Below are 16,613 nucleotides of genomic sequence, written 5' to 3'. Positions count from 1 at the left end.
TCGTTACTCGCCCTAGTATCACTGTACTCGGCAAGCACCGAGCATTTCCGGGATTATTCGGCAGGAGCTCGGATCTCCGCCCTGCATTTTTGGTGGTCATTAGCGCTCTAATCAACATGCAGGGATTGTCTGCAATGCACTGTAATGCCGCAGCCATCTTTGTTGTGGTAAAACAGTGATTGGCTGGCCGTACAGCATCATCAGGTCTATAAGAGATCTGACGCTGCCTTGCTCGGTGCATTCAGCTGTGGACTCAGCTAGTGTAGGGAGAGCTGCTGCTGAGATAAGGTCAGATTAGTGCTTTTATTAGTTAGGTGTTGTGAATTCCGTTCTTGGGCTCCCTCCTGTGGTCATGAGTGGTACTGTGTGAGTTTGTTCTTGGGCTCCCTCTGGTGGCCTTTAGCGATATGGCTGGTCTTGGCTGGGCTCAGCTGTTTCATCTCCTGCTAGGCTGGGCCTATTTAACTCACCTGGACCTTTACTTGTCACCTGCTGTCGGTGTATTCAGTCCTGATCCTGTGCTCTCCTGAATATTCCTTGTGACCAGTCTCCTGCTATGAGAAGCTAAGTTTGCTTGTTCAGTTTCTCATTATTTCCTTGAAAACGTTTCTCATTATATAATGAGTTCAGCCCAGCTTGCTTTTATGTGATTTTTTGCTTGCTGGTTAGTTCTGGGGTGCAGAGTGCGCCCCTCACATCGTGAGTCGGTGTGGGGGTCCTTGTATTCTCTGCGTGGTTTACTTTTGATAGTTTTTGTACTGACCGCACAGACACCTATCTATTTTCTGCCTATCTAGTATTAGCGGGCCTCATTTGCTAAATCTGTTTCATCTCTACGTTTGTGTTTTCCCCTTGACTCACCGTTATTATTTGTGGGGGGCTATCTAAAACTTTGGGGTACATTTCTCTGAGGCAAGTGAGGTCTTTGCTTTCTCTCTAGGGGTAGTCAGTTTCTCAGGCTGTGACGAGACGTCTAGGTTTTCAGGTAACGTTCCACAGCTGCCTTTAGTGTGTTTGGATAGGATCAGGATTGCGGTCAGTATAGCTTCCACATCCCCAGAAATTGTCCTATATACTCAGGGTATATTTGTCACGTCAGTTTGAGATCCTACCACCAGGATCATAACAGTTAGGGCAGTCTCACACGTCCAGATAATTCCGGTACCGGAAACAATCGGTACCGGAATTATCCGTGTCCGTGTGCCCCTACGTTTCTTGTGTACATCAGTGTGGCACACGTGTGCCGCCCGTGTGCCCACTGGGTACCACACGCACCGTGCTGGGTACCACACGTACCAGCATCTGGTGCTGAAGCTGCAATTCATATCTTCTCTCCAGCAGTGTTTGCTGCAGAGAAGATATGAATAATAGTGTTTAAAGTAAAGATCTATGAGACCGCCGCCCTCCCACCCCCTGTGCGCCCCCCTGCTGTTCAGAAAATACTTACCCGCCTCCCTCGCTGCTTCCTGGTCTGGCCACGGCTTCTAGTGTATGCGGTCACGTGGGGCCGCTCATTTACACTCATGAATAGGCGGCTCCACCCCTATTGGAGGTGGAGCCACATATTCATGAGTGTAATCGGCGGCCCCACGTGACTGCATACAGTAGAGAAGCCGCGGCCAGGACAGGAAGCACCGACAGCCGAGGGAGCGGGTGAGTATTTTCAGGACAGCGGGGGGCGCACAGGGGGTGGGGGGGCGGCGGACACATAGATCTGTCTTTTAAACACTATTATTCATATCTTCTCTGCAGCAAACACTGCTGGAGAGAAGATATGAATCGCGGCTTCAGCACCATGTGGGGGGGACAGCGCTTACTGTAGCGCTGTCTCCTGCACGCAAACGGACTGCAGACGGAGAACGTCCGTGTGCGGTCCGTGTTTTACACGGACCCATTGACTTTAATGGGTCCGTGTAATACGTGCGCTCCCACGAACACTGACATGTCTCCGTGTTTGGCACACGGAGACACGGTCCGCAAAAAATCAATGACATCTGCACAGATGCATTGATTTTAATGGGTTTACGTGTGTCAGTGTCTCCGGTATGTGAGGAAACTGTCACCTCACGTACTGGAGACACTGACGTGTGAAACCGGCCTTAGAGTGGGTCTAGTATTGTTCAATCCCCAAATCCAGCTAAACCAACAGTCCTTTTTAGGGTTAATTAGGGGGTATATTGACTACAGTGTTAGGTAGGCAGGGGAGTCTATGTGCGGATATCCACATCAGTGCAAGGCATGCAGGCACTGTATGTGAGTGTATAGATCTCACTGCATACATCAAGAGGGTCCATTACTGTCTGCTGCTGCGTATTATACTGTATATACCTATCTGCAGGTATCTGTGGCTAGGATTAATTTTTTTTTTGCAGCTGAATCCTGCTAATTTTTATTACAAAGCAATCCAGACCCCCCTATTTTCTACATTTATTTGCTTGTTCACACAGCCAGATCATTTTAATACAACAGCATGATAATCTTAACAATTTAAAACTTCTTTGTCCATCCCAGGCATCACATCTGAGCGCGCAGAAAATTCTGGCATTTTTTGTGGTACTGTAGTATTTTTTTTTAGAGTGTCTTACAACATTTTTGGACACCATTTTGCTGACCAAAAAATATTTAGCTACAGTTCATATATTTATCAATGTGTTTTGTACGCCACATGCATCACATATCATTGCTCTAAATATTTTACAATTTTAGTACTCCAATATTTTTTTTAGTGTTATAGCCTGCTTATTGACACAAATTAGGTGGGCCAAAAAAAACCAGGCCACATATTTAACAGTGTTCTATCGCTGTCAGACACCTGATCTATTTGTGGCCTATACATTGTGACAATTCAGGCCTACATTCCACTGTATTTGCTGTCTGTCACCCTAGTTCTGTACACTATTTTGGGGTAAAAAAAATAAAAATACAAGCCACATATTGAACTGTCTTATCTCCTTCAGACGCCTGGTCTATCTGTGCTCTACAAATAGTTGCTTTTCAGGCCTACATTCCACTTTTTTGGCTGTCTGCTATCCTAGGTCTATACACTATTTTAGGGTAAAAAATAAACAAATACAGGCCACATATTAAACCGCCTGGTATGTCTGTGACACGCCTCATCTATCTTTGGGCTACAATGTGTGCTTTTGTGGCTTCCATTCACCTTTTTTTGCTATTTTGGGGTAAAAGAATAAAAAACACAGGCCACATATTGAACAGTCTGGTTTCTCCATCAGATGCCTCGTCTATCTGTGCTCCACAATTAGTTGCTTTTCAGGCCTACATTCTACTTTTTTTGCTTTCTGTTACCCTAGGTCTATACAGTATTTTGGGGTAAAAAAAACTTAAAAAAAAAACTCCAGGCCACATTTTGAACATTCTTTAATCTCCGTCAGATGCCTGGTCTATCTGTGCTCTACAAATTGTGGCATTAGATTAAGAGGCTTGCATTCACCTTTTTTTTTTTTTTTTATTTAAATGGGCAAGGTGCGTGGCAAGGGATGGGGAAGTGGACGTGATGGTGCATGCAGAGGTCGAGGCCAAGCTGAAAGTGGGTCACAACAAACACCCACATCTTATCACTTGACCTTCATGTCCCAATTACTAGGAGACCGCAGCAGCACACCACTATTGAAGCCAGAGCAGGTTGAAAAGGTTGTTGGTTGGATAGCGGATAATACTTCCAGTTACTTTGCCACTATCACCAGCACCCTGTCTTCCACATGGTCAAGTCTGAGTAGCCGTGAGTCTGGACTGCATATTCCTCACCTTGTTCCTCCATCCTCCCACCATGACAACTGACCCAACACTTGGAGACTCCGAAGAGCTGTTCACTTTTCCATTTATCGATTCGGGCCTCTAGCCAGGTCTACTTGAAGCGGGGCAAGATGAGATTCCATGTAGCAATGCCCAAATATTTGAGCAGTCACGTCACACGAAGGCGACTGTGGGAACGTGTCACAAGAGGTGGATGATGATGAGACACAATTGCCAGAAATTCAGGAGGAGGACCAGGGTGCGGAAGTGGAAGAAGAGGTGGTGGATGATATAGTAACTCAACCAACCTGGCAGGAGGACATGCAGAGCGAGGACAGCAGCACACATGGGGAAGAAGGCATAGCACCACAAAAGACAGGAAGCAGTGTGGTGGCCGCAGACAGAAGGCGGGCAATCGTTCCCTGCAACACCAACATGACGGAAGTTGCCAGCCCAAGTGTAAAGTTTTCCCGAGTCTGGTTGTTTTTTAAAGACTCTGCAGATAACCCCAAAAAGCCCATTTGCACCACCTGCCATGCCCGCATCAGCAGGGGTAGCAAAACTACCAGCCTGACCACCACCAGCATGATCAGGCACATGGCAGCAAGGCACCAGACTTTGTGGGCCACTGTTTCTTCCACTGTTGTGCGTGAAAGCCCTGCTCCTGTCGTTAACCACACTTAACTAGCACATCATCAAGCACATCCACGTCCTTTTCCCAGCTCAGCCTTCAGTTGTCCATTCCACAGTCATTGGAACGCAAGCGAAAGTACACATTCATCACTCCACAGGCCACAGTAATAAAAACACACATTTCTCATCTGCTTGCACTTGAAATGTTGCCGTTTAAGCTTTTGGAGACGGAAGCTTTCTGCAACCTGATTGTGGCAGCCGTCCCAATGTATTCAGTCCCCAGCCGCCACTATTTCTCCAGTTGTGCCGTCCCGGCATTACACAAGCATGTGTCCCACAACATTACCCGTACCCTCAACAATGCTGTTACGGGGAAAGTCCACCTAACCACGGACACGAGGACAAGTGCTTGTGGGCAGGGATGGTACAGCTCGCTGACGGCACATTGGGAGAACATAGTGGAAGCTGGGACCCAGCCGGAACTTGGGATGGTGCACATCCTCTTAACCCCGAGGATTGCGGGCCCTACGTCAGTCTGGGTTGCCCCCACAGTCTACAGCTCCTGCACCTCCTCTTCTTCAGCATCCATCTCCGAAAGCATCACATCAGTCACAAGCTGGAAGCACTGCAGCGCTGCCTCAGCCAAGCGCCAACAGGCTGTGCTGATGCTAATATGCTTAGGTGACAAACCCCACCATGTTGAACAGTTGGACAGCTCTGAAAGAGCAGGCAGATCTGTGGCCGACACCACTGAACCTACAGCCAGACATGGTTGTGTGTGAAAATCGCCGAAACCAGGTGGCGGCTGAGGCGAGCTCACACACGTGCCATGTCTGGCCCATGTGCTTAACCTTGTGGTTCAGCAGTTTCTCAAAACCTACCCGGAGCTGCCGGATCTGCTTGTGAAAGTATGCCGCCTGTGTGCCCATTTTAGAAAGTGAGATGCATCTTCAGTTGCCCTTGCCGTGCTTCAGCAGCTTCCGGTTCACCGACTAGTGTGTGATGTCTCCATGCATTGGAACTCTACACTGCACATGTTGGAAAGGCTTTGTGAGCAGAAGAGGGCAGTTGTTTACTTCCAGTATCACCAAGGCCGTCGCTTCAGTTCAGACTCCACACATAAGACCTCAGGAGTGGACATGGATGTCAGACATATGTACCATCCTGCAAAACTTTGAGGAATCCACCAAGATGGTGAGCGGCGATGATGCCATAATTGGCGTCACCATCCCGCTTCTCTGCATTCTGAAAAGTTCTCTGCTCACAATGAAAGAGGATGCATTGCAGGCGGAGCACAAGGACATGGAGTAAGGAAACATACAGGGTGATTACACACAGCCCTGCCTCGTGTCATCCCAAAGTGGATTGGTTGACAATGAGGAAGAGGAGGAGGAAGAACAGGAGATACTTTCGTGCACTATAGACGGTACTACAAGCACAACTGTCATACCGTCTGTTCAGCGTGTAAGGCCTGAGGACAGGGAGGAGGAGAAGGACACCTTGGTCAATCGTCCTGTTGGTGAGGACACGGAAGGCTTGCCTGTTACCAGTCTGGCACACATGGCTGACTTTATGTTGCACTGCCTTTTCCGTGAGCCTTGCATTATGAAAATTTAAGGTGACACTGATTACTGGTTGGTGACATTTCTAGACCCATGCTACAAGGAGAACTTTAAATATCTTCTTCCAGAGGCAGACAGGTGTACTAAAATGGTGCAGTACCAGAGGGCCATTGTTGCTGAATTATTAAAAAAACCTCCCATCTGAAACCGCTGGCGGCAGACGTCATAGTTTATTGGACAACCAAGGAATACAGGTGAGAGAGACACAATTCCAATCCAGCAGAGGCAGGGGGAACACTGGCAAAATTCTGGGACAGTTTTTTCAGACCCTGCCATCACCCTGGCACTGAGGCGCGGGATGTCAGAAGGAATGAAATGTTTGGGAAGATGCTGAGGGAGTACCTTGCTGACCATACCAACATCCTCCATGATTCCACTGTGCCTTTTAATTATTGGGTATCCAAGCTGGACACTTGGCATGAAGTGGCTCTCTACGCCTTGAAGGTCCTGGCCTGCCCTGCCACTAGCGTTTTGTCAGAGCGGATTTTTAGTGCTGCTGGTGGAATTATAACAGATAAGCACATTCGCCTGTCAACCGAAACATGCAGACAGGCTGACTCTTGTAAAAATGAACAAGGGCTGGATTGGGCTAGACTTCTCTACACCACCAAATGATAACAGCGCAACCTAACCTCTAATACAGTGTCTTTTTGGGAGGTGTATTCCCATGCACCTCTTCACACCCATGGATGTACGCTTCCTGATTTTGGCTATTTGGTCTCCTCCTCCTCATCCTCATTATCCACCGCCACTAGAACACCAGGGTGAATGTGTTCCATGATGCTACAGCTGGTTTTTTGCAAGGGTGTCTATGATGCCCGTAAAAAATGTTTACGGGCATCATAGACACTTCCTAATAATGAGAACATTGTTTTTCAGGAGGGCCACCTCTACGTCTCTTCCAGTGGTAATTGGGGTGCCTCCTAATTTTTGGATGGCATCGCATTCACTGTATAGGCAAACGGTATTGAAGTAACAAATAAATAATGTTGCCATCCAGTACCTGGGTTCAAAGGGTTATTGGGGTGCATGTAACTTTGGGGCAGACCATGGCTTGCATTCAGTGCATAAGCAAACAGTATGGGAAACACATTTTCTTCTATTGGGAACAATTTTGTCATGAGCTCCTCAAGTATGTCTGCTGAAAGGGTTATTGAGGTGCATGTAAATTTGGTGCAGGGCAGGCCTTGCGTTCAATGCAACAATTTTTTTAGGAGGCCCTCCTGTACATCTCGTGAAAGGGGTATTAGGGTGCGTCCTAATTTTTGGCAGCCCAGCCACTCACTGCATAGGCATTAACAGTATAGGAGGCCCACTGTTTAATAATGGCCCTTTTAAGAATAATATTGCCGCCTGATGCCTCTTTAAAAATAGGCTCTGTGACTTTAAGAGTCCCTCCTTCATAAATGAAACAAGATATGTCTGCTTATGTGTCACACACCACATGGCCAGCTAGGGTTGTTACATGTTACAATGACATTTCCCAGTGAATGCTTTTGTATTGGTTGAAAGCAAATGCTAAAGTTTAAAAACGCATCAAAAACGCTGCATGTGAACATAGCCCAAGTGGAACATTTTTGTTTGGGGTTAATTATTTTGCCTTATATATAAGTCATTACTCTGGAAAGAATGTTCCTTAACATATTTCCCAGCAAACGCCATTTTGGTTTCGGTTTTGTATGTTTTTGGCTGCGCCTGTATAAATCGCGTGAAACTCTGACAACATTGCTTACAGCTGTGACCCAGTAGTCACAAATGCTTCCAGGGGCATTTGCCATGATGTTACTGTGTCATTTGAGCAGTGTTTCCATCATTTCAGATGTTTTTAGACCTTAAAAGGACCCCCGGGGGGATCGTGGTAAAAATGCTCGGGTTTCCCATAGACTTAAATTAGGCTCATTGTTCTAGTTGAGTACCCAAGTATTACAAATTGCTCGACCCAGGCAACAAGCACCCGAGGATTTTAGTGCTCGCTCATCACTAGCGGTATGATGATAAAGCATTGGGTTTTTTTGCCTTGTTTTTTTCATGGTGTTCACTAAAGGGAATAATTAATGGCACAGTTTTAGGCCGGTTTCACACGTCAGTGGCTCTGGTACGTGAGGTGACAGTTTCCTCACGTACCGGAGACACTGACACACGTAGACACATTGAAATCAATGCATCTGTGCAGATGTCATTGATTTTTTGCGGACCGTGTCTCCGTGTGCCAAACACTGAGACATGTCAGTGTTCGTGGGAGCGCACGTATTACATGGACCTATTAAAGTCAATGGGTCCGTGTAAAACACGTACCGCACATGGACGTTGTCCGTGTGCAGTCTGTGTGCCGTGCAGGAGACAGCGCTACAGTAAGCGCTGTCCCCCCCACATGGTGCTGAAGCCGCCATTCATATCTTCTCTGCAGCAGCGTTTGCTGGAGAGAAGATATGAATTGCGTCGTTGCGACGTACCGACGCTAGCAGTGAATGCGCCGCACAACGGGGGCAGCGAATGCTGTTTTTCAACGCATCCGCTGTCCCATTGTGAGGTGCGGGGAGGCGGGGGCGGAGTTCCGGCCGGCCATACGCGGTCGGAAAAGACGGGAACGACGCACCAAAAAAAGTTACAAGCAACGTTTTTTGGTGGCGACGGTCTGACGCAACATGACGCAACCGTCGCACGATGGTTGCGATGTTTGGCAATGTGTCGCACTACGTCGCTAATGCAAGTCAATGGAGAAAAAACGCATCCTGCAAGCACTTTTGCAGGATGCGTTTTTTCTCCAAAACGACGCATAGCGACGTGCAGTGCACGACGCTAGTGTGAAAGTAGCCTTAGGCATGCATATCTAACTCAGTTTAGTGCTGCAGCACCAAATATACATGGTGAAAAAAAATTCCAAACTTTGCTAAAAAAAAAAAATAAATTGTGCCATTTTCCGATACCCGTAGCGTCTCCATTTTTCATGATCTGGGGTTAATGATAGCATTTTGGTGCAGATACATTCTTTTGCTCGCCCGTTATTGCATTTTAATGCAATGTTGTGGCGACCAAAAAAACTTTAATTCTGGCGTTTCAAATTTTTTTTCTCGCTACGCCGTTTAGCGATCAGGTTAATGCTTTTTTTTATTGATAGATCGGGCGATTCTGAACGCGGTGATACCATATATGTGTAGGTTTGATTTTTTTTATTGATTTATTTTGAATGGGGCGAAAGGGGGGTGATTTAAACTTTTATATTTATTTTTTTTTTCACTTTTGCTATGCTTCAATAGCCTCCATAGGAGGCTAGAAGCTGGCACAATGCGATCGTCTCTGCTACATAGCAGCGATCATCAGATCGCTGCTATGCAGTAGAAATGCAGGTGTGCTATGAGCGCCGACCACAGGGGGGCGCTCACAGCAGGCCGGGATCAGTAACCATAGAGGTCTCAAGGACCTCTATGGTTACAATGCAGAAGCATCGCTGACCCCCGATCATGTGACGGGGGTCGGCGATGCGCTCATTTCCGGCCGCCCTACCGGAAGCGCCGGTTAAATGCCGCTGTCAGCATTTGACAGCGGCATTTAATTAGTTAATAGTGGCGAGTGAATCGCGATTTCACCCGCCGCTATTGCGGGCACATACAGGGGTGGATTAAGGGTAGCCAGGGCCCCCGGCTGTTCAGACACTGTGGCCCCCCCCCCCGGTCATGTGACGGGGGGGTCATGTGACGGGGGGGGGGGGGCATGTGACAGGGGGGGTCATGTGACGGGGGGGGGGTCATATTTTACCCGAACCAGATTATTCCAGAAAAATGGCCGGGCCCTACTCTACTGTAACCTATTAAATATTTGTTAAAATCTGCAATATAATTTAGGTATATTTTGACCAATAATATCACATACAAGGAACAAATACCACCGCGCCATGACCAGACCACAAATTACAACCACAGTGATCGAATAATATCACATACAAGGAACAAATACCACCGCACCAGGTCAAGACCACATATTACCACCACTTGGTGACCAAATAGCACATTCAAGGGACAAATACCACAACACCATTTCCAGACCACATATTACCACCACATAGTGACTGAATACTACAATACTGATCAGTAATAATAAAAAAAACAAAACACAATACTATCACCATAAGTGCCAGTATTCACAGGAGATCTATACTTAGTATGCAGTGTCTGTGTAGAGGTAATACAGAGATCACTGGTGACATTATACACAGGAGCTCTGTATATAGTGTATAGGTAATACAGTGATCACTGGTGTCATTGTACACAGGACCTCTGTATATAGTATAGTGTATAGTGTCAGTGTATAGGTAACACTGACTCACCAGTGACGTCTCTAGGTGAAGTCCTTCATCTTTCATCCAGCACAGACCGCCATCATTTCTTCCAGCCAGGACTCGTTTCTGCAGGAAATAACACAGTTATCTCGAGCTCTGCTTGCAGAACACATTACTTAATTTTTCACAACTTCTACATTACACATGGAGAAAAAAAGGCGATATAGAGTCACTCTGCACAGTAACAGGACCGCCCCCCCATTTAAAACAGTATACTCAAAAAATAAAATAAATACATCACTGCAGTAATAATATCTCTTAATTAGCCCCTATGGTAATAATATTCCCCACCCTGGCCCCGTGTGTCTCATTCCTGGCTCCTGCCATATGTTCTCCCATCCTGCACTCATGAGTATCCATTCTACCCCATGTGATCTCCCCATCCTGCCCCATCTGTCTCCATCGTATTCTCCTGCCCCATGATCCAATCCTGCCCCATGTCTTTCATTCTGCCCCATGTCTACATTCTGCCCATGCCTCCAGTCCTGCCCCCAGTGTGTACAGCAATCTGCCCCAGTGTGTCCAGCATATTACCCCCAGTGTGTCCAGCAATCTGCCCCAGTATGTCCAGCATATTGCCCCAGTAACCAGCAATCTGCCCCAGTGTGTCCAGCATTGCCCCCAGACAGTCTCCAGCAATCTGCCCCAGTGTCTGACTCCAGCATATTGCCCCCAGTGTGTTCAACAATCTGCCCCAGTATGTCCAGCATATTGCCCCAGTGTGTCCAGCATATTACCACCATTGTGTCCTGCAATCTGCCCCAGTATGTCCAATTGTCCAGCATTGCCCCGTGTGTCCAGCAATCTGCCCCATTGTCTCCAGCATATTACCCCCAATGTGTCCAGCAATCTGCCCGAGTATGTCCAGCAATCTGCCCCAGTGTCTCTAGCATTGCCCCAGTGTCTCCAGCAATCTGCCCCAGTGTGTCCTCCAGCATTGCCCCAGTGTCTCCAGCAATCTGCCCCAGTGTCCTCCAGCATTGCCCCAGTGTGTCCAGCAATCTGCCCCAGTGTGTCCTCGAGCATTGCCCCAGTGTGTCCAGCAATCTGCCCCAGTGTCTCCAGCATTGCCCCAGTGTCTCCAGCAATCTGCCCAGTGTCTACAGCATTGCCCCAGTGTCTACAGCATTGCCCCAGTGTCTACAGCAATCTGCCCCAGTGTGTCCAGCAATCTGCCCCAGTGTCTCCAGCATTGCCCCAGTGTCTCCAGCAATCTGCCCCAGTGTCTCCAGCAATCTGCCCCAGTGTCTACAGCATTGCCCCAGTGTCTACAGCAATCTGCCCCAGTGTCTACAGCAATCTGCCCCAGTGTCTCCAGCAATCTGCCCCAGTGTCTCCAGCAATCTGCCCCAGTGTCTCCAGCATTGCCCCAGTGTCTCCAGCAATCTGCCCCAGTGTCTCCAGCAATCTGCCCCAGTGTCTCCAGCAATCTGCCCCAGTGTCTCCAGCATTGCCCCCAGTGTGTCCAGCAATCTGCCCCAGTGTCTCCAGCATTGCCCCAGTGTCTCCAGCATTGCCCCAGTGTCTCCAGCAATCTGCCCCAGTGTCTCCAGCAATCTGCCCCAGTGTCTCCAGCATTGCCCCAGTATCTCCAGCATTGCCCCAGTGTGTCCTCCAGCATTGCCCCCAGTGTGTCCACTGTCCACCGTTAGCTTATTAAAACACAAAACAAAAAAAAACAAACAGTCTCCTCACCTTACCAGTGCTCCACGTGGCGAGCTCCCTCCAGCAGCGCACACTCGCCGGCGACTGACAATGACGTCAGACGCCGGCGACGTGTGAGCTGCGGCCGACTTCAGCTGCCAGCCTCCAATTGGCTGGCTGGCGGCTGTTGTTAACTATTGAGGTGCGGGCGCGCGCACGCACCTCAATAGGAAAGCGCCGCAGCGGCGGAAGGGGCCCGGTGAGCAGATGAGAAGGGGCCCGATGCGGACCCCCTCTCTCTGCCCACCGGGTCCGGGGGGCGGGGCACATAAATGCCGGCGGGCCGGGCATTCAGTCACACTCCGGCGGATTATCAGAGGGTCAATCTGCGGTGGCCCAGGGCCCCCCCAAGCCACTGGGCCCTGGGCTACCGCCCATATTGACCCTCTGATAATCCGCCCCTGGGCACATATCAGCTGTTCAAAACAGCTGACATGTACCGGTTTCAATGCGGGCTCACCACCGGAGCCCTGCATCAAAGTGCGGTATCTGACCTCGGACATTCTATCCCGTCCGAGGTCAGAAAGAGGTTAAAGAATATTTTTACAATATAAATTTTTTTAAAAACGTTTTTCTAACTTTTTTACTTTTTCCCAATATGGGACAATAATTTTTTGCATGTTGATCGTTTTCTACAGCGGACGGAATATTACGTCCGATGTCAGAAAGGGGTTAATCACACTGCAGAAGCGAGGGGAAGATTTGACTTTGGGAGAGTGGATATTGTATGATTGGTTTATGGAAGCCATGTTACTGTTCAAGAGCCTTTGAGCCACTAATAATGTGGAAACCTCTGTTTTGATGATGGAACTGAGTGGGGACTTGTTTTTTGGGAGATGAATAGAAGTTTTATTGGTATTATTTTCACCTACATGACATTGTTTGGTGGCTTTTTTCCATATTTGGGAGGCATAATGAACAAACAGTTGAACACCATGCTCCACTGGTTCATCCTATGAGAATTTCTATTACTGCCGTATTTCTCGTGCGAGGATCGCATCGTAAAACTCGTACTGGCTGTTGTCTCTTCTCGCCTGAGCTTCACTTTTGCATAGAAATACATCATACTGTCTTGCTCAGGCCAGGAAAGGTGTCAGGCCAGTCTGTGCGATGCGATTATCGCATGAGTTAAACGGCTGTCTGGCTCAGCCCTTAGACTGAGAACTGTCATTGTCTTGGTAAATAATTCAATTTTTTTTTTTTTTTACACAACTTGCTATTCAACGGACAGTTTAAGTAAAAAAGTTCAAAAATATAAACCCCTTCACCCCCGGAGCTTTTTCCGTTTTTTCATTTTCGTTTTTCGCTCCCCTCCTTCCCAGAGCCATAACTTTTTAATTTTTCCGTCAATTTGGCCATGTGAGGGCTTATTTTTTGTGGGACGAGTTGTACTTTTGAACAACATCATTGGTTTTACCATGTCGTGTACTAGAAAACGGGAAAAAAATTCCAAGTGCAGTGAAATTGCAAAAGAAGTGCAATCCCACACTTGTTTTTTCTTGGCTATTTTGCTAGGTTCACTAAATGCTAAAACTGACCTGCCATTATGATTCTCCAGGTCAGTACGAGTTCATAGACACCTAACATGACTAGGTTATGTTTCACCTAAGTGGTGAAAAAAAATTCCAAACTTTGCAAAAAAAAAAAAATTGCGCCATTTTTCGATACTCGTAGCGTCTCCATTTTTCGTGATCTGGGGTCAGGTGAGGGCTTATTTTTTGCGTGCTGAGCTGGCGTTTTTAATGATAGCATTTTGGTGCAGATATGTTCTTTTGATCGCCCGTTATTGCATTTTAATGCAATATCGCGGCGACCAAAAAAACTTAATTCTGGCGTTTCGATTTTTTTTCTCATTACGCCATTTAGCGATCAGGTTAATGCTTTTTTTTATTGATAGATCGGGCGATTCTGAACGCGGCGATACCAAATATGTGTAGGTTTGTTTTTTTTTTAATTGATTTATTTTGATTGGGGCGAAAGGGGGGTGATTTAAACTTTTATATTTTTTTTATTTTTTTCACATTTTTTTTAACTTTTTTTTTCACTTTTGCCATGCTTCTATAGCCTCTACACAGCAGAATTGCAGGTGTGCTGTGAGCGCCGACCACAGGGTGGCGCTCACAGCTACCAAGGATCAGTAACCATAGAGGTCTCAAGGACCTCTATGGTTACCTTCCTGACACATCGCCGACCCCCGATCATGTGACGGGGGTCGGCGATGACGTCATTTCCGGCCGCCCGGCCGGATGCGGTAGTTAAATGCCGCTGTCTGCGTTTGACAGCGGCATTTAACTAGTTAATGGGCGCGGGCAGATCGCGATTCCGCTTACGCTCATTGCGCGCACATGTCAGCTGTACAAAACAGCTGACATGTCGCGGCTTTAAGGTGGGCTCGCCGCCGGAGCCCACCTTAAAGCGGGGGTTCTGCCAGCTGACGTACTATTCCGTCAGCTGGCAGAAAGGGGTTAAGGATATTTAATTCAAAAATAATAAATGCTTTTTTTTCTTAGCAGATGATTGTACCAGGCGATCAGATGGACAGCTGACACCTTCAATTTTTAAGTCGGATGATCTTGAGATTCCACAGGATACAATTGAAGTGAATACCATTAATCCATATATACCATCACCTCTTCACAGCAAAGACCTGTCATCTGGTCCTTTGAAAGAAGTCCAGTCTTCTGATTCATTACCGACTACTAGGGAAAATCAAAGTCACAGTATAAGCATTAAAAATCTAACTGCTGTTGCAGCAAATAAGCCATTTTCACATTCAGAATATGGAAATAGTTTTCCCCTTGAAAAGTATTATCTTAAACGTCAAAGCATTCACATAGCAGAGAATAGATTTTCTTGTTCCAAGTGTGGGAAATGTTTTAACCAGAAATCAGGTTTTGTTAGTCACCAGAGAATTCACACAGGGGAGAAGCCATTTTCATGTTCAGAATGTGGGAAATGTTTTAACCAGAAGGCGCATCTTGTTATGCATCAAAGAACCCACACAGGGGAGAAACCTTTTTCATGTTCAGAATGTGGGAAATGTTTTAATCGGAAAGCACATTTTATTATACACCAAAGGACCCACACAGGGGAGAAGCCTTTTTCATGTTCTGAATGTGGAAAATGTTTTAACCAGAAAGGGCATCTTGTTATGCATCAAAGAACTCACACTGGGGAGAGGCCATTTTCATGTTCAGAATGTGGAAAATGTTTTGTGAAGAAATCATCTCTTCTTAGTCACCAGAGCAGTCACACAGTGGAGTAGCCTTTCTTTTATTCCTAAAGTGGGAAAAGTTGTACTTGGAAATCAACTATTAAAACACAAAGGAAATTTAGCAACAATTCAAATAACTAAAACATTTTGGGAATGACACAGCATTTTATCTTAATTAACCAGACATCTATTTTCAGTAAGCCAGGAGTGTTATCTATATGTTGATTTTTGAATTTGTGTTTTTTTCTTGTTGGTCAAGAAAACAGACTTTTGTTTGTATAGGCCTGTAGTATTGACTTGTAAGTATTCATTTGATGTATCATATTGTGCTGTTATCCTGGATGACTAGTGATGCAGGGTCATTGAACAATGATGTCTGCTGATGTGTTGATTACACATTGTCCAGTCCAGCCAGTTTTTTGACTTGCAAAACAGAGGAAAAACAATGCAAATAGATTTTAATAAGTAATGTGATTTCATCTCGTGACCATTCTTCCCCTTTACCTGTGAATGCTGGCTTGAAAGATGTTTGTTAACTATAAAAATAGGTTATATGCCTCTGTAACATCAGAGAGATGTTCAGCAAAGACATCCAGACATCCAACATTCAAAGAACCAGAGACTCTACAGGACAGCAGCCAAGACATCATGACTCCATAATGTGGGACACAGGATGCCAGCTTAAGGGACCACAGCCCCGGCTGAAAGAATGCAGATCTGCTCCATTGACCATCGCTAAATCCATGGATACATTTTGGGTAGTCAGGATTTGAACCCACTGCTCACCTGAGTCCCATGAATATGTTTGTGAAAGTCAGGAATGGGACCCACAGGTCACCGGGCTCCATGGAGATGTAAGGAGAAGCCAGGTTGTGACCCTCCATCCAACTGACTGTGTACCTTAATGGACTGTCATCTTCCTAGGCTTGTTGTTACCTCCTCTCTGTGTGCCACAGGTGGGGTAATTGGCCCTGGAAGCTCTGAAGTAACAGTTGCTCTTATTTCGAAGCGGAAGAGTGAGACTCTATAATTGTGCACCATCTTGGGTATTTTGCGGAGACTGTTATGTGTTATCTGCCTGTTTTAGTGGTTCAGTAAAGTATTGCCGCACTGTTTTAGCCTCACCCTGTGTTGTCTGAGTATTACGCCCATGGTAAAAGGAGAGTGGTCGTTCGGTGGGATGTTCCCTGGTCCATGCGATTTTGGCTAGCGCACCAGGGCACTGGCTGAACTCCGTGTCTCCACACCTGTCTAAACACTATTGCGAAATATAAACCATTACAGAAATTGCACTCCAAAATTTGGTCGTCATTCAGTGATAATTCTTTTTCACTTTTCTTTCTCTTGTGTT

General features: G+C 46.6%; 1 protein-coding gene across 3 annotated transcripts in view; it reads left to right on the top strand.

Moving 5' to 3' along the window:
• The window catches only part of LOC143766397 (oocyte zinc finger protein XlCOF8.4-like), a 65,489-nt gene extending 49,114 nt beyond the window's left edge, over positions 1–16,375 (top strand). For 2 of the 3 annotated variants that reach the window (XM_077254055.1, XM_077254054.1), the window contains exon 7: positions 14,559–16,375. In XM_077254055.1, coding sequence (XP_077110170.1) covers positions 14,559–15,313 — 755 coding nt within the window. In that variant the 3' untranslated portion in view covers positions 15,314–16,375. The remainder of the gene's footprint in view (positions 1–14,558) is intronic. The other variant, XM_077254056.1, reaches the window with a different exon arrangement.
• The last annotated feature ends 238 nt before the right edge of the window (positions 16,376–16,613 follow it).

The sequence above is a fragment of the Ranitomeya variabilis genome, chromosome 4 (genome assembly GCF_051348905.1).
Source record: "Ranitomeya variabilis isolate aRanVar5 chromosome 4, aRanVar5.hap1, whole genome shotgun sequence".
NCBI classification, from domain to species: Eukaryota; Metazoa; Chordata; class Amphibia; order Anura; family Dendrobatidae; genus Ranitomeya; species Ranitomeya variabilis.
The sequence above is the reverse complement of the archived record's forward strand: the minus strand, read 5'-3'. Positions and strand labels throughout refer to the sequence as shown.